General features: G+C 43.7%; 1 protein-coding gene across 1 annotated transcript; it reads right to left on the reverse strand.

Moving 5' to 3' along the window:
• Positions 1 to 1,090: 1,090 nt before the first annotated feature.
• On the reverse strand, positions 1,091 to 24,813 carry LOC129816546 (protein phosphatase 1 regulatory subunit 1A-like). Its single transcript, XM_055871128.1, has 6 exons — positions 24,018 to 24,813; positions 21,577 to 21,643; positions 13,666 to 13,685; positions 13,280 to 13,346; positions 12,326 to 12,514; positions 1,091 to 1,993 (listed from the first exon to the last, which is right to left on the reverse strand). Exons 1-6 carry the CDS (start codon positions 24,192 to 24,194, stop codon positions 1,872 to 1,874), a joined length of 642 nt encoding a protein of 213 aa, XP_055727103.1. The 5' UTR covers positions 24,195 to 24,813; the 3' UTR covers positions 1,091 to 1,871.
• Between the last annotated feature and the right edge of the window lie 1,274 nt (positions 24,814 to 26,087).

Here is a 26,087-nt window from a genome sequence, read left to right on the forward strand (position 1 = left end):
TCCTCCTGGCCCACCAAGTAGAAGCCAACAATCTTACCCACCTTCCGACACTACTAGTCTGTTCCCTATGAGATGACCAGCGGGAGAAGTATACATCACTGCTGTGTGCTTTGAACTGTGAGTTTTTTTGTCGTTTTGAGGCTTTCAAAGTGTTGGAAAATGACATGCTCTTCGTTTCCTCTCCTTTCGCCTTCAATGTGGATAACGCTCCCACTGACCTGCTGTTGGTTTCCTCTCCTTTCACCTTCAATGTGGATAACGCTCCCACTGACCTGCAACTTGATCTTATCGCTCTTCAGTCTGATGCAGTGATTGTTTTGAATAGTTCTCCAATGTCACTGACGAGGTTCTATGCATCTCTCAATGAACAAAACTTTCCAAAGATTAGGAGTCATGCTCAGAAGATGTTTGTATTGTTTGGGTCAACCTATGTATGTGAACAGACATTTTCAGTGATGAAATATAACAAGTCAAGGCACAGAAACTCTTACGGACTCTCACCTTTCAGCAATCGAGTGCATAGCGACGTCAGAAACTATACCTGACTTCACTGCTCTAGTAAATGCACATCAGAGACTTCACTCCTCACATTGATTGAGTAGTTTAAATGTAATGTTGAGCTCTCTCTCTTTCTTGTGTTTTTGTGCATACCCGTTAACAAGAGTTCTGTCCGTGGTGCTGAATGCACAGGGTACTTTTCCCTCCGTGTAGTTCATTGCATGTTTAATAATGAAAATACCTACCAAAAGGAGAACATGGATGTAATTTACTTCTGTGCACGTTAAAAAAGTAAAATAAGTAGCATATCTGGACATGATTTACAGTAGATATATCTGTCAACACAGTCATACCCATGTTGTATAATCCTGTAATATGATTCTGGCCCGCGATGGCAAAAATATATTCTAATGTGGCCCTACATAGAAAATAATTGCCCAGGCATGCTCTAGGGGTAATATTGGAACGTTGGCCTCTAATGTAACTAAATAATTACCCACTTGGGGGTGCTGTTGCATACCTTTCCCCTTGTAATGCTGTTTACATACAGTTACACTCCCTTTATTGACGCAAGAAATACACTAACTACATGTATGGGTACATATTTTTATTTTGTGTTATGAAATCTTCCCATAATTCATTTGCTGAGATAACAATTAGCCTACTAAAATAACGATGCCTGCCATTCAGAAGAGAGGGTTTGGCAATATGTTATATGAGGCTTTAGAAAGGACATTTGTTTGTCATTTTTGTACAATAATGAATGATGAAAAAACATACAGGTTTCGCCAAGTGTTCATAAAATGAGTAACTTTATTAGGACATAAGACACTCCAGAAAATACCCTTGTTTGCAGGACGTCTTTGTTCGTACCTCAGTGTACTGTAGTACACAAGTCTGCTATACTGTATGCACAAAAGCCCAGTTTCAGTATAAAATACTACAAAAATATATGTGAAATATCAGCAAGTGTTTTTACATTATGAGATGACAATGTGAGATGCCAAAAATAGAAGTAGATATTATTTTCTTTTATAACAAAATGAAAACTAAAATCTGTATATTTCCAGTGAACGTTAACTGCATATCAGTCAGTATTGCTGTTGATATTCCCCACATACTCTCTTATTACAATATATAACGATAATCAACCATACATAACCAAGACTTAAAAGAAGAGTTTGAGATACAGAGAAATTAATTAAATTGTCCTTTCTTGACCTCAACAATACAAGGCTGAATAAAATGGATTATCAGGTTAGAAATGATAACCTGATCAAGTGTAGATACATTTCTAACCAAGAGTTCTTAACCCAGTCATGTGTTTGAACTTTTAACCATCAGAAACATGGATCTACAGTTTGTGTTCCTCTTCACTTTGGATCCCAGTTCTTCTGCTTGTCTTCCTCCTCCTCTTTCTCCTCCCCCTCCTCCTCTTTCTCTTCCTCCTCCTCAGGGAAGGATACTTTTGATTGGCTCTTGAACAGCTTGACCCCTGGGGTTTGGACAGACAGAGTGCTGGATAGTCATGGGTAATGTGGCAGACTGTGACTGCAGTCAGAGATCAATAAGAAACCCCCTCAGTATGTTCTAACAGCTACTAGCTCTTCACACTGACACACACTGTGTCATGATCTACAAGCCTAAACTACAAAAATTGCTGTCTGTGTAGTCCCCTTGCTATCAAAGGATGAAACTATATGTCCATCAGTGTTGGTTCCACTGGTTCCACTGTAGTAAGTGTTTCAGAGGATGATGCTGTGTTGTTGTGTGTAAGCATGATGCTGTTTGTCAGCATAGGGGTCAACTGTCATCTGTCCTGTGACCAGACCATCTGTTAGTTAAGGTTACCTGAGTGCTACTTGCAGCTACAATCAACAGCTCATGTTTCAAAGAGCCTTTTGCACTCTCTTGATAAACACTCAGTGATGACCACTCTTATGACTCAATATTCTTTCTGACTCATATCCGCTGTCTACAATCTACATCAGTGGTGCAGTGGTTTACCCACCTTTTTTTCATGGAAAAAAGCATTGAAAGTATAGGGAGCGTTACATTTTTCAACACAACTGGTGATTAGTTTCCCCCCCCACTACAGCACTGATCAACATTAACCCACAAGCCGTTGTTTCAAGAAAATACAGTACATAGTGTGTGACTCACTAGACTTGACAATGTGAATTTGTTCACCCTCACCTCCTAAACAACAGTATTGAGCTACATCTGTTACTAAGCATTCTACAAATAAAACAACATTGGCTTTTCCTGGCCTACTTGACTGGCCTGGTCCTAGATCGTTGAGGTGTTGAGGTGACAAGGCAGCACATAGGCCCAGATTCCAACTCCAGTTAACCGCACCGTAAATGGAACGTTATTCCCTTTTTATGGCTTTTCTCTCTATGTGTATTCTAACCTTGAACTTAAGCATAAGAATAGCATGAGATTCACCCACTATTCGTCTAAGGTGTAGCTTGAATAAATCAAGGTGGAGGTGTCTACAGCAGTGGAGGCTGGTGGGTGGAGCTATAGGAGGACAGAATCATTGTAATTTCTGGAATTGAATAAACGGGAAGGTATGACATGTTTGACTCCATTCCATTTGTCATTCGAGCCATTACAATAAGAACGTCCTCCTATAGCTCCTCCCACCAGCCAACTCTGCTCTACAGATATGCTATATTCTGTCCTTGACTTCATTCTCTAATTAATTCCATCACCTTTAAGCGTGAAGAAACCCTGAATATGGTCAAGCGAACCTACTGGTTCCAAGTGGAAAAAGCATCTACTTTCTTTTTTCTATAGAGAACACCATTCTTCATGCACTGCTTTATTCATTATATTTTTTTATAATTTAAAAATATATATATTATTATTATGAACAAAACAAATACCAAAACATAATCATACAACAAGAGTACATAAACCTCACAGACGGGTATTACATATCGAGATGCTTTTTGGTTTTTATACTGATTGATCATTTCAAAATAATATTTCAATTCTATCTTCAACAATGTGAAGAGCAGTTTGTACTCCGCCCATTTCATTTTATGGATAAAGAATATGCCATGAAAGATAAACAAATGAACAGTGAAAGTTAAAATCAGGGTCCATATCATTTGGATCAAAATAAAACATAATGTCAAAGTCTTTCAAAAGAACATGAACTCACTCCAAAATCATCTGACATAAGAACAGTCCCAAAATAAATGGTCGAGAGTTTCTGGGTCACAACCACAAAATACACATTTGTTATCAATAGCTATTTTAAATATGTGTATAATAAAGGTCTTTACAGGGTAGATTCTATGAATGAGTTTATATACTTCACCTTATTAGATATAAAATATTTGCCAGACAACAACAAGCCTTTGTTCCAGTTCACTTGTCCTAGGATATTGACATATTGTTTTTTTTATATACACGTTATTACATTTATAGTTTAAAATGTAAATTCCTTCTAACTGTATTGAGGCTACAAAATCCTCAACAGTTGCACTTGGAGTATTGTTATATTCTCCTAAAAGAAGAATAGCACCTTTAGGGACAGCTCTAACAACTATTTGAAACTCCTCAGGAGTGAATGTAACATTGTGTGTTCTCATAAATTCTGGATAACAAGTTTCTCTTCCCTCAATATTTTAAGTTCAGCCATTTCTTTACCTTTCTTCGTGGCTGTTTGTCAAATTTATGCTGCAGTAGTTTATGTGTTGAGGAGCTAGGGTCAGTCTGTTATATCTGGAGTATTTCTCCTGTCTTATCCGGTGTCCTGTGTGAATTTAAGTATGCTCTCTCTTCCTCTCGGAGGACCTGAGCCCTAGGACCATGCCTCAGGACTACCTTGCATGATGACTCCTTGCTGTCGCCAGTCCACCTGGCCGTGCTGCTGCTCCAGTTTCAACTGTTCTGCCTGCGGCTATGGAACACTGACCTGTTCACCTGACATGCTACCTGTCCCAGACCTGCTGTTTTCAACTCTCTAGAGACAGCAGGAGCGGTAGAGATACTCTCAATGATCGGCTATGAAAAGCCAACTGACATTTACTCCTGAGGTGCTGACTTGTTGCACCCTCGACAACTAGTGTGATTATTATTATTTGACCATGCTGGTCATTTATGAACATTTGAACATCTTGGCGTGCCTTATGCACTCAGAAAGGCAGTAGACAAACAGCTTACAAAGCTAGAAAAACACGGCATGATCACACCCATAGAACAGTGAATGGGCAGCACCTATAGTTTGCGTTCCAAAAACAAACGGGGGTGTCAGAATATGTCATGATTACAAGGTGTCTGTAAATGCATGGGTGGATGTGGACCAGTACCCCTTACCAAACACCCGGGACTTGTTTTCTACTCTAGCCGGGGGTAAACAGTTCACAAAGGTAGACCTTACACAGGCCTACCAGCAAGGGAAGGTAGATCAAGAGTCAAAGCATGTCCTGACTATAATCACGCTGAAGGGTTTATGCCAGATGAATGGCCTGCCTTATGGAGTATCAAGCGCTCTGGCTATATTCCAACGTAATATGGACTAGGTCTTACAGGGTTTACCTGGGGTTGTGTACTTTCTGGATGACATTCTTATCACAGGGAAATCGGCAGAGCACCACTTACAGAACGTAGAAGCAGTGTTACAGAGGCTGCAAGAGCGTGGGTTAAGAGTAAACAGGGACAAGTGTGCATTTTTTCAGTCTAGTGTCACTTACTTAGGTCACGAAAGGGGCTACATCCAGTGCAGGACAAGATTGAAGCCATAGACAAAGGCTCCAGTGCCAACTAACGTGACAGAGCTCAGAGCATATCTGGCTTTACTTACCTACTATGGTAAGTTAATGGAGTATCTCTCTACTGTCCTAAAATAGAGTTCTTACAGAAAGATAGACATTGGGTGTGGTCAAAACAGTTTCAGCAGGCATCAAACAACGAACACACAGCTGTCTTCCTCCTCAGTGTTAGTGCACCATGATCCACACATGCCAGTAATATTGGTTTGTGATGCCTCACCATATGGGGTGGGTGCTGTCATCTCACACACAATGCCTGACGGTAGTGAGAGGCATATTGCATACTCACTAAGACAGAGGTGAAGTATTCCCAAATAGAGAATGAGGCCCTATGGATCATATTTGGGGTAATGACTACCTATATGGTTGTAAGTTTACATTTCTGACAGACCATCAGCCTCTTGTGAAAATACTAGGACCAAAAACAGGAGTTCCAGCTCTAGCAGCAGCCAGAATCCAGAGGTATTATGGACTAATACTATCTGCATATCAGTATGACATACAATACAAGTCCTCTCAGCAGCATACTAATGCAGATGGGTTATCCCGGCTTCCCATGGGGGGGGGGGGGGGGGGGGGGGCAGAGAGCAAACCAAACTAAAGCCTTATTGGGTGAGAAGGGATGAGCACACTGTAGAAAGTGATTGTGTGTTATGGGGTATGAGAGCGGTGGTGAAGGCTACTCTACAGCGGGACCTGCTGAAGGAGCTACATGAATACCACTGGGGCATGGTCAAAATTAAAGCTCTTTGCAAGGAGCCACTTTTGGTGGCCCAGGTTAGACTCAGACATATAAGACACGGTAAGGATATGCCAGGTGTGTCAGTCTAATGCTGAACCTTGTACCAGTGCATCATTAGAAATGGCCTGAGAGGCCCTGCTCAAAAGGGAAAGCACCAGTTCTTAGTAGTCACGGATGCATACTCACGCTGGCCAGAAGTAAAGTGTATGAGTAATACTTCAGCTACAGCCACGGTAGAGACACTCCAGGGAATGTTCTCAGCCTACGGGTTAGTTGAGGAGTGTGTTTCAGACAATGGGTCGCAACTGGTGTCAAAAGAGATGGAGACATTCTTCCAGTTGAATGGGGTGAAACACATGAAGTCGGTTCCATATCATGCAGCTTAAAATGGCGCAGCAGAGTGACTTATAAAGAATCTACAACAGGCTCTAGAGAAGGACAAGTCATCAGGACTGTCTGTACAGCATAGTTTGGACAACTTTCTGTTGGCCAACAGGAATACGCCACATGCTACAACTGGAAAAACTCCAGCAGAGGTGTTCCTAAAAAGACAGGTTAGAACAAGTTTATCACTGGTTAAACACAGTTTTCAGCTGACATGCAGTCTAAGATACAGGACAAGGGGGTGGGCAAGCGTCTTCGTTTCTTTTTAGTCGTGAACGAACAGTGCTTGCCCGAGATGACCGGGGAGGAGAGTGAGAGAAATGGGTACCCGGGGTTGTGAAAAGGGTTCTTGGTCCTGGAACCTACTGGGCGCAGACTGAGGGAAAATTGTGTAAGAAGCATGTGGCTCAAATGATGATGCAACACAATGAAAGAGAAGACCTGAATGTGTCAGAGTGGAACATTTCTGATTGGGACTTGGACACTACGACTGTGACGGACACGCATACAGAGACACAGATTGTGCCAGGCTGTGAGCCTGAGGGTCCAGAGCGTCCAAAAGGCCAAAAATAGTCAGAAAGCCTCCGGACCGATTGGATCTGTAAACAGGTTGAATATGTGTTGATACGTGAAACTCTTTTGGAAAACCAAAAAAGGATGTTTTCAGAGGAAGTGAGAATTTCCATGGAGGAGTGTGGTGTATTGAGAAATATGTTACGTGCTAATGAGTTTAGATTTAAAATGGTTGCACATAGCCAATGGGATTTGTATGCAGAGGTTGAGTTATTTGAATTAACAAATGACAATGGGGTTTCCTTTTTTGCATTGAACTGATTGGATTACAAGATGCAAGGGCGGTTAAAGTTCAATGATGTATTGGGGAGTTGGGCTGAAGACACTATACAGAGTAGTAGACTGGAATGTGTTAAGATGGTGCTGGCTAAAGCTAAAACTGGCGAGTGTAGAGAGTATAGAGATATTGTTATCCACGTCGGCACCAACAATGTTAGGATGAAACAGTCAGAGGTCACCAAGCGCAACATAGCTTCAGCGTGTAAATCAGCTAGAAAGATGTGTCGGCATCGAGTAATTGTCTCTGGCCCCCACCCAGTTAGGGGGAGTGATGAGCTCTACAGCAGAGTCTCACAACTCAATCGCTGGTTGAAAACTGTTTTCTGCCCCTCCCAAAAGATAGAATTTGTAGATAAATGGCCCTCTTTCTGGGACTCACCCACAAACAGGACCAAGCCTGACCTGCTGAGGAGTGACGGACTCCATCCTAGCTGGAAGGGTGCTCTCATCTTATCTACCAACATAGACAGGGCTCTAACTCCTCTAGCTCCACAATACAATAGGGTGCAGGCCAGGCAGCAGGCTGTTAGCCAACCTGCCAGCTTAGTGGAGTCTGCCACTAGCATAGTCAGTGTAGTCAGCTCAGCTATCCCCATTGAGACTGTGTCTGTGCCTCGACCTAGGTTGGGCAAACCTAAACATGGCGGTGTTCGCCTTAGCAATCTCACTAGGATAAAGACCTCCTCCATTCCTGCCATTATTGAAATAGATCGTGAAACCTCACATCTCAAAATAGGGCTACTTAATGTTAGATCCCTCACTTCAAAGGCAGTTATAGTCAATGAACTAATCACTGATCATAATCTTGATGTGATTGGCCTGACTGAAACATGGCTTAAGCCTGATGAATTTACTGTGTTAAATGAGGCCTCACCTCCTGGTTACACTAGTGACCATATCCCCCGTGCATCCCGCAAAGGCAGAGGTGTTGCTAACATTTACGATATCAAAATGACGTTTTCGTCTTTTGAGCTTCTCGTCATGAAATCTATGCAGCCCACTCAATCACTTTTTATAGCTACTGTTTACAGGCCTCCTGGGCCATATACAGCGTTCCTCACTGAGTTCCCTGAATTTCTATTGGACCTTGTAGTCATAGCAGATAATATTCAAATTTTTGGTGATTTTAATATTCACATGGAAAAGTCCACAGACCCACTCCAAAAGGCTTTCGGAGCCATCGTAGACTCAGTGGGTTTTGTCCAACGTATCTCTGGACCTACTCACTGCCACAGTCATACTCTGGACCTAGTTTTGTCCCATGGAATAAATGTTGTAGATCTTAATGTTTTTCCTCATAATCCTGGACTATCGGACCACCATTTTATTACGTTTGCAATCGCAACAAATAATCTGCTCAGACCCCAACCAAGGAGCATCAAAAGTCGTGCTATAAATTCTCAGACAACACAAAGATTCCTTGATGCCCTTCCAGACTCCCTCTGCCTACCCAAGGACGTCAGAGGACAAAAATCAGTTAACCACCTAACTGAGGAACTCAATTTAACCTTGCGCAATACCCTAGATGCAGTTGCACCCCTAAAAACTAAAAATATTTGTCATAAGAAACTAGCTCCCTGGTATACAGAAAATACCCGAGCTCTGAAGCAAGCTTCCAGAAAATTGGAACGGAAATGGCGCCACACCAAACTGGAAGTTTGCTGCTCGATCATCCTATTTTTCCAACTTAATTGAGGAAAATAAGAACAATCCAAAATGTATTTTTGATACTGCCGCAAAGCTAACTAAAAAGCAGCATTCCCCAAGTGAGGATGGCTTTCACTTCAGCAGTAATAAATTCATGAACTTTTTTGAGGGAAAGATCATGATCATTAGAAAGCAAATTATGGACTTCTCTTTAAATCTGCGTATTCCTCCAAAGCTCAGCTGTCCTGAGTCTGTACAACTCTGCCAGGACCTAGGATCAAGAGAGACACTTAAGTGTTTAAGTACTATATCTCTTGACACAATGATGAAAATAATCATGGCCTCTAAACCTTCAAGCTGCATACTGGACCCTATTCCAACTAAACTACTGAAAGAGCTGCTTCCTGTGCTTGGCCCTCCTATGTTAAACATAATAAATGGCTCTCTATCCACCGGATGTGTACCAAACTCACTAAAAGTGGCAGTAATAAAGCCTCTCTTGAAAAAGCCAAACCTTGACCCAGAAAATATAAAAAACTATCGGCCTATATCGAATCTTCCATTCCTCTCAAAAAAAAATGAAAAATCTGTTGCGCAGCAACTCACTGCTTTCCTGAATACAAACAACGTATACGAAATGCTTCAGTCTGGTTTTAGACCCCATCATAGCACTGAGACTGCACTTGTGAAGGTGGTAAATGACCTTTTAATGGCGTTAGACCGAGGCTCTGCATCTGTCCTCGTGCTCCTAGACCTTAGTGCTGCCTTTGATACCATCGATCACCACATTCTTTTGGAGAGATTGGAAACCCAAATTGGTCTACACGGACAAGTTCTGGCCTGGTTTAGATCTTATCTGTCAGAAAGATATCAGTTGTCTCTGTGAATAGTTTGTCCTCTGACAAATCAACTGTACATTTCGGTGTTCCTCAAGGTTCCGTTTTAGGACCACTATTGTTTTCACTATATATTTTACCTCTTGGGGATGTCATTCGGAAACATAATGTTAACTTTCACTGCTATGCGGATGACACACAGCTGTACATTTCAATGAAACATGGTGAAGCCCCAAAATTGCCCTCGCTAGAAGCCTGTGTTTCAGATATAAGGAAGTGGATGGCTGAAAACGTTCTACTTTTAAACTCGGACAAAACAGAGAGTCTTGTTCTAGGTCCCAAGAAACAAAGATATCTTCTGTTGAATCTGACAATTAATCTTGATGGTTGTAAAGTCGCCTCAAATAAAACTGTGAAGGACCTCTGCGTTACTCTGGACCCTGATCTCTCTTTTGACGAACATATTAAGACTGTTTCAAGGACAGCTTTTTTCCAACTACATAACATTGCAAAAATCTGAAACTTTCTGTCCAAAAATGATGCAGAAAAATGGACCCATGCTTTTGTTACTTCTAGGTTATACTACTGCAATGCTCTACTTTCCGGCTACCCGGATAAAGCACTAAATAAACTTCAGTTAGTGCTAAATACGGCTGCTAGAATCCTGACTAGAACCTAAAAATGTGATCATATTACTCCAGTGCTAGCCTCCCTACACTGGCTTCCTGTTAAGGGAAGGGCTGATTTCAAGGTTTTACTGCTAACCTACAAAGCATTACATGGGCTTGCTCCTACCTATCTTTCCGATTTGGTCCTGCCGTACATACCTACACGTACGCTACGGTCACAAGACGCAGGCCTCCTAATTGTCCCTAGAATTTCTAAGCAAACAGCTGGAGGCAGGGCTTTCTCCTATAGATCTCCATTTTTATGAAATGGTCTGTCTACCCATGTGAGAGACGCAGACTCGGTCTCAACTTTTAAGTCTTTACTGAAGACTCATCTCTTCAGTGGGTCATATGATTGAGTGTAGTCTGGCCCAGGAGTGTGAAGATGAACGGAAAGGCTCTGGAGCAACGAACCACCCTTGCTGTCTCTGCCTGGCCGGTTCCCCTCTCTCCACTGGGATTCTCTGCCTCTAACCCTATTACAGGGGCTGAGTCACTGGCTTACTGGTGCTCTTTCATGCCGTCCCTAGGAGGGGTGCGTCACTTGGGTGGGTTGAGTCACTGACGTGATCTTCCTCTCTGGGCATTGTCTCAGGATGGTAAGTTGGTGGTTGAGAAATCCCTCTAGTGGTGTGGGGGCTGTGCTTTGGCAAAGTGGGTGGGGTTATATCCTTCCTGTTTGGCCCTGTCCGGGGGTATCATCGGATGGGGCCACAGTGTCTCCTGACCCCTCCTGTCTCAGCCTCCAGTATTTATGCTGCAGTAGTTTATGTGTCGGGGGGCTAGGGTCAGTTTGTTATATCTGGAGTACTTCTCCTGTCTTATCCGGTGTCCTGTGTGAATTTAAGTATGCTCTCTCTAATTCTCTCTTTCTTTCTCTCTCTCGGAGGACCTGAGCCCTAGGACCATGCCTCAGGACTACCTGGCATAATGACTCCTTGCTGTCCCCAGTCCACCTGGACGTGCTGCTGCTCCAGTTTCAACTGTTCTGCCTGCGGCTATGGAACCCTGACCTGTTCACCGGACGTGCTACCTGTCCCAGACCTGCTGTTTTCAACTCTCTAGAGACCGCAGGAGCGGTAGAGATACTCAATGATCGGCTATGAAAAGCCAACTGACATTTACTCCTGAGGTGCTGACTTGCTGCACCCTCGACAACTACTGTGATTACTATTATTTGACCATGCTGGTCATTTATGAACATTTGAACATCTTGGCCATGTTCTGTTATAATCTCCACCCGGCACAGCCAGAAGAGGACTGGCCACCCCTCATTGCCTGGTTCCTCTCTAGGTTTCTTCCTAGGTTTTGGCCTTTCTAGGGAGTTTTTCCTAGCCACCGTGCTTCTACACCAGCATTGCTTACTGTTTGGGGTTTTAGGCTGGGTTTTTGTACAGCACTTTGAGATATCAGCTGATGTAAGAAGGGCTATATAAATACATTTGATTTGTTAAGGAGAACATAAAATAAATCTGTTCCGTTTATTATAAGCATGCTTCGGAGTCTTCCGTAAAAGAACCCAGCATCTTAGGATGCAACACCACACTTTTATTTTGAAAATGAAACCGGAAGCTGCAAAGCAACTCTAACGTCTGGGCTAGAGTTGCTTGATTGACTAGCTAACTTCAACTAGCTACTGTTTGTCTACTGCCAAAAGTTTGTACATATAAAAAAAGATCTGTAACCGAGTAAATGGTGACGTAAAGTAAGAATCGAACGTGTGAATGTTCATTCAGAGTCATAACATAGGGTTTGTACTCACTAATTTAACATTTACGTTATGTTTCACGCATGGCTTTTCTTACGATCCTAACAATTTACGTATGGATTTTCGTCCGATCAAAACGATACATACGTTCAACCTTTTGGCAGCTATCTCACACCATGTGTGTGGAGTTGTGATGGCCTTACCTGGAGTAAAGGGAGGCTGGTGTTGGTAGGGGGTGTCTTTGCGCCTTGGTGTGTCTGCCAGCCGTGGCAGATCCCCTGATAGCTCATCTGCTAGGGTCAGTGTGTCTGTGTGGGACTGGGGCAGTCTGGTAGGAGGCAGGCTGTCTCTGTCCTCACCAAGGCCTCTACAGCAGTCTGTGGGCTCTCTGCCTGTGGAGGACACACACAGTACATTATAGAAGTTCAATGATCACAATTTTAATGGTGTTCTTAATTTGTACGGAAATTGGTCTCCTACTCAGATCTTAACCTTTGCTCTCCTGACTGAGAAATGTTTGTTTTCTATTTCCTTTCAGATTTTTTCTGGGAACACAGAATGTTGTTTTTGTGTTTCCGTAATTGCATTAATTACCAGTATAATCTGTAGCCCTATGCCTTCCAGCCATGTACAAACCTGGACTGATTCAGCATGCAACTGAATTCAAGGCCATCCAGCCTGGGGTGTTTGGCCATGTTGGATATTTTCTAATCCACACACTAATTAACAAGCCAGGTTTGTGAAGAAAATATTTGTTGTAGTATAAAATTGGACCATAAATAGGCTGCTGTGCTGAAATTAGTTGTGATCCTCTGTCCATATTGTCTGAATAACAACTATCTATTTGAGAGACATGCAGTAGGATGGTGTAGCTCTCTCTTTGCCCTGTCTATCACTGCAGCTAAAGTAGGATTGTGTAGCTTCCCTGGTCAGTCAATCAATATCTAATGTAGATTTACAGTGCTACCTCCTGTCTAAGTCAGCACCTGACTAGCTCTGTCACACACTTCAGTGGTCTCTGTGGAGGTATAATGCTGACTACAGACGTTTCATCAGTGTTTCCTACACTCACCAGAATAAAAAGGAGAGTATGAACTAATGGCACTTCCATCTCATCATGTTATGGCAGTTTGTGTGAACAAGGTTCTGTACTGTACCTTTCATGGTGGGTGGAGAGTAGACGCTGTGTTTCCTCTGAGCAGGAGACGACTCTGCACTCTGGACCTGGTGGTGTAGAGGGATGGCGGGAGGAGGTGTAGAGGAGGAATGGTGTGGGTGGAAAAGAACAGCATGAGAACCAACAAGGCAGAGCCAGAGATCCCATTTCACTGATGCTATTTCAGGAATCACTGACAACTGCATCAGAAATGCTTCCTGAACCATAGACAACAGCTAGAGATGAAGTTTTTGCAATCTGGCATTCTGTCCGTATCCAAACATGCAACATTTAAATAAAAGTAGATTTTATGGGAAATTATATTTGTGACATCACATGAATTTGAAACAGAGCAGCCGGGTATGAGTGACAGTGTGTATAACCTACCTCTCCTTGATGTTTGTCATCTGTGGGAGAGAAAAGCAGACAGTTAGTGATGTGCTGACTCCAGCCTATCTGTGTGTTGAGGCTCTGCACACACACACACACACACACACACACACACACACACACACACACACACACACACACACACACACACACACACACACACACACACACACACACAGCGTGTGACATGGTTAATTATAGACTAAGACCCTGGGAGAGATGAGGAGAGATGGAGAGAGATAAGATGGTCACACACACACACAGCGTGTGACGTGGTTGATTATAGTCTAAGACCCTGGGAGAGATGGAGAGAGATGGAGAGAGATGGAGACAGTCACCATGAGGCTGAGCGTTTATGGTTGTGTCCAGATCACTGCTGACCTCAGCCTCTAATGGCTGACTGGTGACTCATCCACTTTATTCCACTCCACCTCCATTGACATTTCTCTGAATTGAAATTGAGATCTCCAGCAAGCAGAGGGTGATTCATAGGGTGTCATTGAGACAGTTCTGATGATGGGTTTTATCGCCATGAGCATGACAGCTGGAGCTTAAAATCAATAACTAGCTAACCATTTTGTTGATTGAACAGCACTGGGCCATTGATAAAACCTTCTAGCCTTTGTTTGATGAGGAGAACACAAGGACAGTACAAACATGTGAAACACACATGAGCACGTTTATAAATGAATTGGACTGCATCACAGACAAGCCTCTGTTGTATTCTGAAGGTCAACACAGTACAAGAGAACATAAACGGAAGAACAACATGTGAAACACATTAACATGACTCATTTGTTGAATGCATGGCAAGGGGCAACACACAAGCCCTGTATTGTACAGTATGTTGTCCTCTGAGGCCAACTCCATAGTTTTCACAGATTATATATCTGTTTGGAGTGTTCAATTTAAGCCATAGGGCACTGCTTCTCAAATATTTTGAAACCACATCTGGTTTTCAAGGATACAATTCTGATTCAGGACACACAATAATCCAGGGACACAACACTACAGTAAGGTTCCGTATTAACCTTCTGAAGTGGCCTTTCTTCAAGAGACACAGTTCAGATGACATTCACAGGGAAATATCAGCAAGACAAAGAGCTGTTTGTAGCTGAAATAATGGCTGTGTGAATAGTGAAAAGGGTTCCACACACACCACCTACAGTATGCAGCTCACATACACAGACAGAGCTGAGCAAAACAAGTTTCACTCGACACAAGCAGACAAACTACAGCCACACTACATTACAGTACACCACCCAATACCATTCACAACACACAGACAGGGTCATGTAATTGTAAAAGGCCATATAGCGTAAACAATTGATCAACTAAACAAAGAGCTTGACGAGACAACTAGGCTGGAGAAAACATTGACTACACCCATGGAGACGCAGGTGGAAAGAGGGGTGGAGGGAGGGATAGAACCAGGCTCATGAAGGGAGCAGAACTGTCCCATTGGCAGCAGTTCAAATCAAATTGTATTAGTCACATGCGCCGAATACAACAGGTTTAGACCTTACAGTGAAATGCTTATTTACAGGCCCTTAATCAACGATGCAGTTTAAAAGAAATACGGATAAGAATAAGAAATAAAAGTAACAAGTAATTGAAGAGCAGCATTAAAATAACAATAGCGAGACTATATACAGGGTGTACCGGTACAGAGTCAATGTGCAGGGGCACCGGTTAGTTGAGGTAATATGTTCATGTAGGTAGAGTTATTAAAGTGACTATGTATAGATGATAACAACAGAGAGTAGCAGCGGTGTAAAAGGGGGGGCAATGCAAATATTCTGGGTAGCCATTTGATTGGGTGTTCAGGTGTCTTATGTCTTGGGTGTAGAAGCTGCTTAGAAGCCTCTTGGACCTAGACTTGGCGCTCCTCTACCGCTTGCCGTGTGGTAGCAGAGAGAACAGTCTATGACTTGGGTGGCTGGAGTCTTTGACAATTCTTAGGGCTTTCCTCTGACACAGCCTGGTATAAAGGTCCTGGATGGCAGGAAGCTTGGCCCGAGTGATGTACTGGGCCGTACGCACTACCCTCTGTGGTGCCTTGCGGTCGGAAACCGAGCAGTTGCCATACCAGGCAGTGATGCAACCAGTCAGGATGCTCTCGATGGTGCAGCTGTAGAACCTTTTGAGGATCTGAGGACCATGCCAAATCTTTTCAGTCTCCTGAGGGGGAATAGATTTTGTTGTGCGTTCTTCACGACTATCTTGGTGTGCTTGGACCATGTTAGTTGGTTGGTGATGTGGACACCAAGGAACTTGAAGCTCTCAACCTACTCCACTACAGCCCTGTCGATGAGAATGGGGGAGTGCTCTGTCCTCTTTTTCCTGTAGTCCACAATCATCTCCAGTTACCTAAGTTTGCCATAAAACACAGACCTGGAACTGAGGAGGAAGAAATCCATGGATAAAAGACAACCTGGATCTGTGATGCAACACACACACACATACCGATGCCATTCTGACAATGTAACACCTCTAAACTGGCTCCTGGATGCAGGGCCCGAGCCTGGCTTCTGTCAGACTATTTAATTGCCACCCAGTAGATTTGTGTTGATGGTTTGTCACTGAGACATGAGTGGCCTAAATGGCACTCTATTTCCTATGAAGTGCACTACTTTTGACCAGAGCCAATAGGGTCAAAGGTAGTGCACTATATAGGGCCCTCAAACTCAGCTCTGGACCTCGAAGCCAGTTCCACTGCTATTTTAAATTGTTCTCCTCTAATCAGGGATTTAGATGGGACACAAGGTGGGTGCAAAAAATTATCACTTAGAACAGAAAACCATCAGGCGCCGGACCTTGGAGGGTAAGAGTTGAATACTCCTGATATAGGGAATAGTGTTCCATTTGGGAAGCAGACAAGAACACCCCCTACTCTCTGCCAGGAACTCTCTATGAGAAAAATACAGGCCAGCACACCCTCCATCAACTAACAGTACCAACCTTTTCCCTTTCTCAGTACAATGGGATAGATACAACCTGTTTGTATACTGTAGAGGCACGCACAGCTTTCTATCAGCTTTGAAGTGTAAAACATACACCAGTGTTTTATTACAGACAGCTCCTGTACTCTCTGTTACAGACACATCTCTAGTTTGGTCTTTATGGCCTCTTCTCACTGTCTCACTGTCATCCACAGCTGTGCCTGGGGGCTTTTGGCATAGGTCCTCCCAGTCTTACTCTATGGTGACCTTTACAAAAGTAGTGGGGAGGATCAGAGTGTGGACAAGGCAGCTTGTTTTGCTGTGACTGTGCTGCAGTGTATGAGTTGTGACTATGGCATAGCAGCAGGCTGTGCTGGAGTCTGAGCTGTAAACTGTGGCTGTGTCACAGGGAATGTATTTGTGCTCATGTCACACAATGTTCTGGATCTCTCACCCCAGTTTAGGTTCCAATCTCACTGTTTCAGGATGACGCAACACAGACAGAACATTCACCTTGCTGTGCACAGCCTTGTCTTTCTTTTTTACTCTCTTCTGGTTACTCCCATCCACTAGGGCCGACATCACCCTCCCTCCATCCTTCTATCAACCTCCATCCATCCATCCTATCACCCTCCCTCCATCCATCCTATCACCCTCCATCCATCCTTCCATCACCCTCCATCCATCCTTCCATCACCCTCAATCCATCCTTCTATCAACCTCCATCCATCCTTCTATCAACCTCCATCCATCCTTCTATCAACCTCCATCCATCCTTCTATCACCCTCCATCCATCCTTCTATCACCCTCCAATCAACCTCCATCCATCCTTCTATCCCCCTCTATTTCATCCTTCTATCAGCCTCAATCATCCTTCTTTCAACCTCCCTCCATCCTTATATCAACCTCCATCCATCCTTCTATCACCCTCCATCCATCCTTCTATCACTCTCCATCCATCCTTCTATCACTCTCCATCCATCCTTCTATCACTCTCCATCCATCCTTCTATCACCCTCCATCCATCCTTCTATCAACCTCCATCAACCTTCTAACAAACTCCATCCATCCTTTTATCAACCTCCATCCACCCTTCTATCACCCTCCATCCATCCTTCTATCACTCTCCATCCATCCTTCTATCACTCTCCATCCATCCTTCTATCACTCTCCATCCATCCTTCTATCACTCTCCATCCATCCTCCTATCACCCTCCATCCATCCTTTTATCAGCCTCCATCCATCCTTCTATCAACCTCCATCCATCCTTCTATCACCCTCCATCCATCCTTATATCAACCTCCATCCATCCTATCACCCTCCATCCATCCTCCTATCACCCTCCATCCATCCTCATATCACCCTCCATCCATCCTTATATCACCCTCCATCCATCCTTATATCAACCTCCATCCATCCTTATATCACCCTCCATCCATCCTTATATCACCCTCCATCCATCCTTATATCACCCTCCATCCATCCTTATATCACCCTTCATCCATCCTTATATCACCCTCCATCCATCCTTATATCACCCTCCATCCATCCTTATATCAACCTCCATCCATCCTTATATCAACCTCCATCCATCCTCCTATCACCCTCCATCCATCCTTCTATCACCCTCCATCCATCCTTCTATCACCCTCCATCCATCCTCCTATCACCCTCCATCCATCCTTATATCAACCTCCATCCATCCTTATATCAACCTCCATCCATCCTATCACCCTCCATCCATCCTTCTATCACCCTCCATCCATCCTTCTATCAACCATCCATCCTATCACCCTCCATCCATCCTTCTATTAACCTCCATCCATCCTTCTATCAACCTCCATCATCCTTCTAACAACCTCCATCATCCTTCTAACAACCTCCATCATCCTTCTAACAACCTCCATCCATCCTTCTATCAACCTCCATCCATCCTTATATCACCCTCCATCCATCCTCCTATCACCCTCCATCCATCCTTATATCACCCTCCATCCATCCTTATATCAACCTCCATCCATCCTCCTATCAACCTCCATCCATCCTTATATCAACCTCCATCCATCCTTATATCAACCTCCATCCATCCTTATATCACCCTCCATCCATCCTTCTATCAACCTCCATCCATCCTTATATCAACCTCCATCCATCCTTATATCACCCTCCATCCATCCTTCTATCAACCTCCATCCATCCTTCTATCAACCTCCATCCATCCTTATATCAACCTCCATCCATCCTTATATCACCCTCCATCCATCCTTATATCACCCTCCATCCATCCTTATATCACCCTCCATCCATCCTTATATCACCCTCCATCCATCCTTATATCACCCTCCATCCATCCTTATATCAACCTCCATCCATCCTTATATCAACCTCCATCCATCCTTATATCAACCTCCATCCATCCTTATATCAACCTCCATCCATCCTTATATCACCCTCCATCCATCCTTATATCAACCTCCATCCATCCTTATATCACCCTCCATCCATCCTTATATCAACCTCCATCCATCCTTATATCACCCTCCATCCATCCTTCTATCACCCTCCATCCATCCTTATATCAACCTCCATCCATCCTTATATCAACCTCCATCCATCCTCCTATCACCCTCCATCCATCCTTCTATCACCCTCCATCCATCCATCCTCCTATCACCCTCCTCCATCCATCCTTCTATCACCCTCCATCCATCCTCCTATCACCCTCCATCCATCCTTATATCAACCTCCATCCATCCTTATATCAACCTCCATCCATCCTTATATCAACCTCCATCCATCCTATCACCCTCCATCCATCCTTCTATCACCCTCCATCCATCCTTCTATCAACCTCCATCCATCCATCCTTCTATCCCCCTCCATCCATCCTATCACCCTCCATCCATCCTTCTATCCCCCTCCATCCATCCTATCACCCTCCATCCATCCTATCACCCTCCATCCATCCTTCTATCACCCTCCATCCATCCTTATATCAACCTCCATCCATCCTTATATCACCCTCCATCCATCCTTATATCAACCTCCATCCATCCTTATATCACCCTCCATCCATCCTTATATCAACCTCCATCCATCCTTATATCACCCTCCATCCATCCTTATATCAACATCCATCCATCCTTATATCACCCTCCATCCATCCTTATATCAACATCCATCCATCCTATCACCCTCCATCCATCCTTATATCACCCTCCATCCATCCTTATATCAACCTCCATCCATCCATCCTTCTATCCCCCTCCATCCATCCTATCACCCTCCCTCCATCCATCCTATCACCCTCCATCCATCCTTCTATCACCCTCCATCCATCCTATCACCCTCCATCCATCCTTATATCAACCTCCATCCATCCTTATATCACCCTCCATCCATCCTTATATCAACCTCCATCCATCCTTATATCAACCTCCATCCATCCTTATATCACCCTCCATCCATCCTTATATCAACCTCCATCCATCCTTATATCACCCTCCATCCATCCTTATATCAACCTCCATCCATCCTTATATCACCCTCCATCCATCCTTATATCAACCTCCATCCATCCTTATATCACCCTCCATCCATCCTTATATCACCCTTCATCCATCCTTATATCAACCTCCATCCATCCTTATATCACCCTCCATCCATCCTTATATCACCCTCCATCCATCCTTCTATCAACCTCCATCCATCCATCCTCCTATCACCCTCCATCCATCCTTCTATCACCCTCCATCCATCCTTCTATCACCCTCCATCCATCCTTCTATCACCCTCCATCCATCCTCCTATCACCCTCCATCCATCCTTCTATCACCCTCCATCCATCCTTCTATCACCCTCCATCCATCCTTCTATCACCCTCCATCCATCCTTCTATCACCCTCCATCCATCCTTATATCAACCTCCATCCATCCTATCACCCTCCATCCATCCTTCTATCACCCTCCATCCATCCTTCTATCAACCATCCATCCTATCACCCTCCATCCATCCTTCTATTAACCTCCATCCATCCTTCTATCAACCTCCATCATCCTTCTAACAACCTCCATCATCCTTCTAACAACCTCCATCATCCTTCTAACAACCTCCATCCATCCTTCTATCAACCTCCATCCATCCTTCTATCACCCTCCATCCATCCTTCTATCACCCTCCATCCATCCTTCTATCACCCTCCATCCATCCTTCTATCAACCTCCATCCATCCATCCTTCTATCCCCCTCCATCCATCCTATCACCCTCCCTCCATCCATCCTATCACCCTCCATCCATCCTTCTATCACCCTCCATCCATCCTATCACCCTCCCTCCATCCATCCTATCACCCTCCATCCATCCTTCTATCACCCTCCATCCATCCTATCACCCTCCATCCATCCTTCTCCCCCCAGACCTCTTATAGTAACACTCAATTTTGTGTACCCCATAAGAATAGTCTTGAGCTCTCATTCAACCCATATTAACAAAACTCCTTCATATCCCACAGCTCTTCATTAAATATCAACAGACAGATCTGAAAGAAAACACTTTATTGACATAATGAGATCGAGCCAAAAAGTCTTAATTCTTCTCTTTAGCAGTAAAACTCGAGTCAGTTGGCATACATACATAAACAAAACCCCTCTAAACTCAAATGAGCCTCTACTGAAGCATAACATGCTCAATGCCAGTAGACTAGAGCAAAACAAAAAACAAAACAATTGTCACATGAAGACACACATAACATCCATGACAGTCTGCGAGTCATGCGGAGTGAGGCTTGGCAAATGGCTTCAACATTCTGGCAAAACATTCCATTGCAACACAGGAAATAAAAGAAATTCAAATTCCATTGCTTTTCAGTGAGGAAAATTACAATTGGAATTGGAATTTCAGTTTATTTCCGGAATTGAATGAATTGACCCCAACCCTGTTCTTCACTCAGTAGCAGTGTCTTACCTGCTGCAGTTAGGTCTGGTGGAAGATAGATGACATGGGTAGCTGGTGTAGGTCTCCTCTTACGGATCTGTTATGTGGAGACAGGACATGGCGGGATAGGACAGGACGGGACAGTACAGGAAAGAGAGGTGTTCAAGTGTGGCGCTGAAGATAACTGGAGACAGACAACAAGCACAAGTAACCCAGTAGCATGTGATACAGACTTGCTGTGTGTGCATGTTTTACAAAGTGGTAGAGCAGAGTTTAGTGTCAATACAATCAATGACCTACAGTACCAGTCAAAAGTTTGTACACACCCTACTCATTTCAAGGGTTTTTCTGTATTTTTACTATTTTCTACATTGTAGAATAATAGTGAAGACATCAAAACTATGAAATAACACCTGGAATCATGTAGTAACCGAAAAAGTGTTAAATCAAAATATATTTTATATTTGAGATACTTCAAAGTAGCCACCCTTTGCCTTGATGACAACTTTGCACACTATTGGAATTCTCTCAACCAGCTTCACGAGGTAGTCACCTGGAATGCATTTCAATTAACAGGTATGCCTTGTTAAAAGTTAATTTGTGGAATTTCTTCTTAATGCGTTTGAGCCAATCAGTTGCGTTGTGACAAGGTAGGGGTGGTGTACAGAAGATAGCCCTATTTGGTAAAATACCAAGTCCATATTATGGCAAGAACACCTCAAATAATTTTTCTTTATTTAACTAGGCAAGTCAGTTAAGAACAAATTCTTATTTACATTATTTACAGCAGCCTCTCAAACCCTAACCTGGACTACGCTGGGACAATTGTGCGCTGCCCTTTGGGACTCCCAATCACGACCGGTTGTGATACAGCCTGGAATCGAACCAGGGTCTGGAGCCCAAAGAGAAACGACAGGCCATCATTACTTTAAAACATGAAGGTAAAAATTTCAAGAACTGAAAGTTTCTTAGAGTGCAGTCACAAAAACCATAAAGCACTATTATGAACCTGGCTCTCATGAGGACCGCCACAGGAAAGGAAGACCCAGAGTTACCTCTGCTGCAGAGGATAAGGCCATTAGAGTTACAAGCCTCAGAAATTGCAGCCCAAATAAACGCTTCACAGAGTTCAAATAACAGACACATCGCAACATCAACTGTTCAGAGGAGACTGCGTGAATCAGGCCTTCATGGTCGAATTGCTGTAAAGAAACCATTACTTATTAAGGACACAAATAAGAATAAGAGATTTGCTTGGGCCAAGAAACATGAGCAATGGACATTAGACCGGTGGAAATCTGTCCTTTGGTCTGATGAGTCCAAATGTGAGATTTTTGGTTCTTACCGCCGTGTCTTTGTGAGACGCAGAGTAGGTGAAGGGATGATCCCCGCATGTGTGGTTACCACCGTGAAGCATGGAGGAGGTGTGATGGTGCTTTGCTGGTGACACTGTCAGTAATTTATTTTGAATTCAAGGTGCACTTAACCAGCATGGCTACTGCAGCATTCTGCAGCAATACGCCATCCCATCTGGTTTGCGCTTAGTGGGACTATCATTTGTTTTTTAACAGAACAATGACCCAACACACCTCTGTGCTGTGTAAGGGCTATTTGACCAAGAAAGAGAGTAATGGGGTGCTGCATCAGATGACCTGGCCTCCACAATCACTCGACCTCAACCCAATTGAGATGGTTTGGGATGAGTTGGACTGCAGAGTGAAGGAAAAGCAGCCAACAAGTAAGTGCTCAGCATATGTGGGAACTCCTTCAAGACTGTTGGATAAGGTTTCCAGGTGAAGCTGGTTGAGAGAATGCCAAGAGTGTGGAAAGCTGTCATCAAGGCAAAGGGTGGCTACTTTGAAGGTTCTAAAATATATTTTGATTTATTTAACACTTTTTTGCATACTATATGATTGAATATGTGTTCTTTAATAGTTTTGATGTCTTCCCAATTATTCTACAATGTAGAAAATAGTAAAAAATAAAGAAAAACCCTTGAATGAGTAGGTGTGTCCAAACTGTTGACTGGTACTGTAGGTTCGGAGAGGGGTGGGTGTGTAGGTGGTGGTGGGGAGCGGGAGAGGTTGGCCAAAAATTGGGATGAAGCAATCTTTCTAAAATCACAATAGTGACATATAAGGATACAATCAAATAGTAAAAAAAAAATCCCCAATCAATATTCACTCAAAGCACAGAGAAGTTGTAATAACAGTTTGGCAACTAAGATTGTGACAAATAAATCCAGAAAATGGTGGGGGCAGGGGAAAATCCATGTCATAAAACATATTTTCCAACCAGGCATAATATGATCAAAGTAAAGCTTATTCTGCCAGTCAGTCTCAAGAGGAGCTAGCTCTTCACAGCCCCTACTCCTTCAACAAGCCCACCATCCCATTACCATCCCATTACCATGTCATAATGGTAAAAACATTTATTACCATATCGTATCGAAGCTGAATGTTCTTACTCACATGCTCCGATGCCTGAGGGTCCAGCTGACTCTGAAACACAGGCACAGAAAACTGGATCTTCTTAGGACTGTTGGACTCCATGCTGGACTCCATGTTTTGAGTGGAAAGAGAGAGTAGGAAAGAAAGTAAGAGAAAGAGACGAAGAGAGGGGACTGCGTTGGGAGTAGCTGCACACATCAGCAGCCTCTCTTCTCTTCCTTTCCCTTCCTTATGAGCCCTGGGATATCTTTACTGGACAGCCCAGCCTGCATCCCCCTGCCCCGTCCGAGAGAGAGAGGGAGGGAGGGAGAAAAGGAGAGAGAGAGGGAGAAAAAGAGAGAGAGGGAGGGAGAAAAGGAGAGAGAGAGAGGGAGGGAGAAAATGAGAGGGAGAAAAGGAGAGAGAGAGAGAGGGAGGGAGAAAAGGAGAGAGGGAGGGAGAAAAGGAGCGAGGGAGGGAGGGAGAAAAGGAGAGAGAGAGGGAGGGAGGGAGAAAAAGAGAGAGAGGGGGAGGGAGAAAAGGAGAGAGAGGGAGGGAGAAAAGGAGAGAGAGAGAGAGGGAGGAAGAAAAGGAGAGAGAGGGAGGGAGAAAAGGAGAGAGAGCGAGAGGGAGGGAGAAAAGGAGAGAGGGAGGGAGAAAAGGAGAGAGAGAGGGAGGGAGAAAAGGAGAGAGAGAGGGAGGGAGGAAAGGAGAGAGAGGGAGAAAAGGAGAGAGAGAGAGAGAGAGAGAGAGAGAGAGGGAGGGAGAAAAGGACAGAGAGATGCACTCCACAACCTCACATACTCCTCTAGTGTCCAGTTCACTACCTCAGCAGTCTCCCTTCCCCCAGCTGGGTCGAGTGCTCTCTCTCTGTATAATGACACCGCAGCTCAGAAGTGCAATATAAGCCCCCGGAGGAACAAGGCTGGTGCAATGTTAATTATTGATAACCCAAGTTCAGGAAGTCACTGGCCTCTTCACCCCCCTCTCTCTCCCCAGGAGAGGGGACTGAAAAATGCTAACATTCTGTGATGTATGCCCAAACCTGTCATGTTTCATAGTTTTATATTGTGCAAAACCCTTGAGTAACACAAGACAACACTCAAAAGTCATGCCTGTACATTCAGACTGCTTAGTGTGGTCTGAACTCTGCAGTTCTCTCTTAGCTCAGCAAGACTCACAATCCAAGAGAATGTTATGTATTGTTTGCCTTGGATTCCAATATTCCTCTAGTCTGATATAAATCAAATGTACAAAGATAAATAAATACATAATAAATCAAATATTTGGGGGGTGGTGTAGTAGTCTGCAAGGGCTGATCAACACTTTTTCCATTTCAGTAAGGTGGCAAAACCACAACAACATACTGACATGCCGTCAGTCCTCAATGAGGAATTTGATAGATAAGCCGTAAATGAGCCATTTCTCTGTCTGGCATCTGTCTAGGAATGGCAGAGGATCCAAGCTGGAAAGAGATGACACAAAACACAGTACACTGATGTAATGTTCACACCAAGTCCTCTAGTTTTCCAAAGTGCTTTCCACAGTAAAACCATATAAAGGAAAGCTCTGGAGAAAATTAATAACCTCAGCAACACAGACCTGTTATTTACACCTCGCCAAGTCAGACAGCGACACACAAACAGGCCCACACTGGACCAAAGTCTGTGGCTGTCACAAATGGCACCCTTTTCCCTATGTAGTGCACTACTTTCACCAGAGCCCTGGTCATAGGGAGCCATTTGGGATGTAAACCTCAGTGCCCACATGTTGGGACAGTATGTTTTTGCACTGCTGTCAATAGTGCCCATTTATGCTCTGAGGTCATTCTGAGCCACTAAACACCTACTACCTCTGGAGAATTAAAGGCAGGGGCTGGAGGTATGGAGCAGGCCAGGCAGGCGACTCTGGGTGCCACTGCAGTTCAGCAATTGGGGGAAGGTGTTATCAGTTGCGTGTTAGTCTGAGCTTGACCATAAGTACAGAAAATCTACAGGTATGCATTAAGCACCAAAAAATAACATACAGTACCAGTCAAAAGTTTGGACACACCTACTCTTTTTAATATATATATATACATATATATATAGTACATTGCTGAATAATAGGGAA

The sequence above is a fragment of the Salvelinus fontinalis genome, chromosome 19 (assembly GCF_029448725.1).
Source record: "Salvelinus fontinalis isolate EN_2023a chromosome 19, ASM2944872v1, whole genome shotgun sequence".
Lineage (NCBI taxonomy): Eukaryota > Metazoa > Chordata > Actinopteri > Salmoniformes > Salmonidae > Salvelinus > Salvelinus fontinalis.

Bases quoted from the DNA above. Each gene is read 5' to 3' on its own strand.
- LOC129816546 (XM_055871128.1), bottom strand. From the start codon at position 24,194: ATGTGTGCAGCTACTCCCAACGCAGTCCCCTCTCTTCGTCTCTTTCTC. The intron at 12,515-13,279 runs GTACAGTACAGA...TGTCCTCCACAG, and splicing joins CTCTCCACCCACCATGAAAG to GCAGAGAGCCCACAGACTGC. The intron at 1,994-12,325 runs GTAAGGCCATCA...TCCAAACCCCAG, and splicing joins CCAGCCTCCCTTTACTCCAG to GGGTCAAGCTGTTCAAGAGC.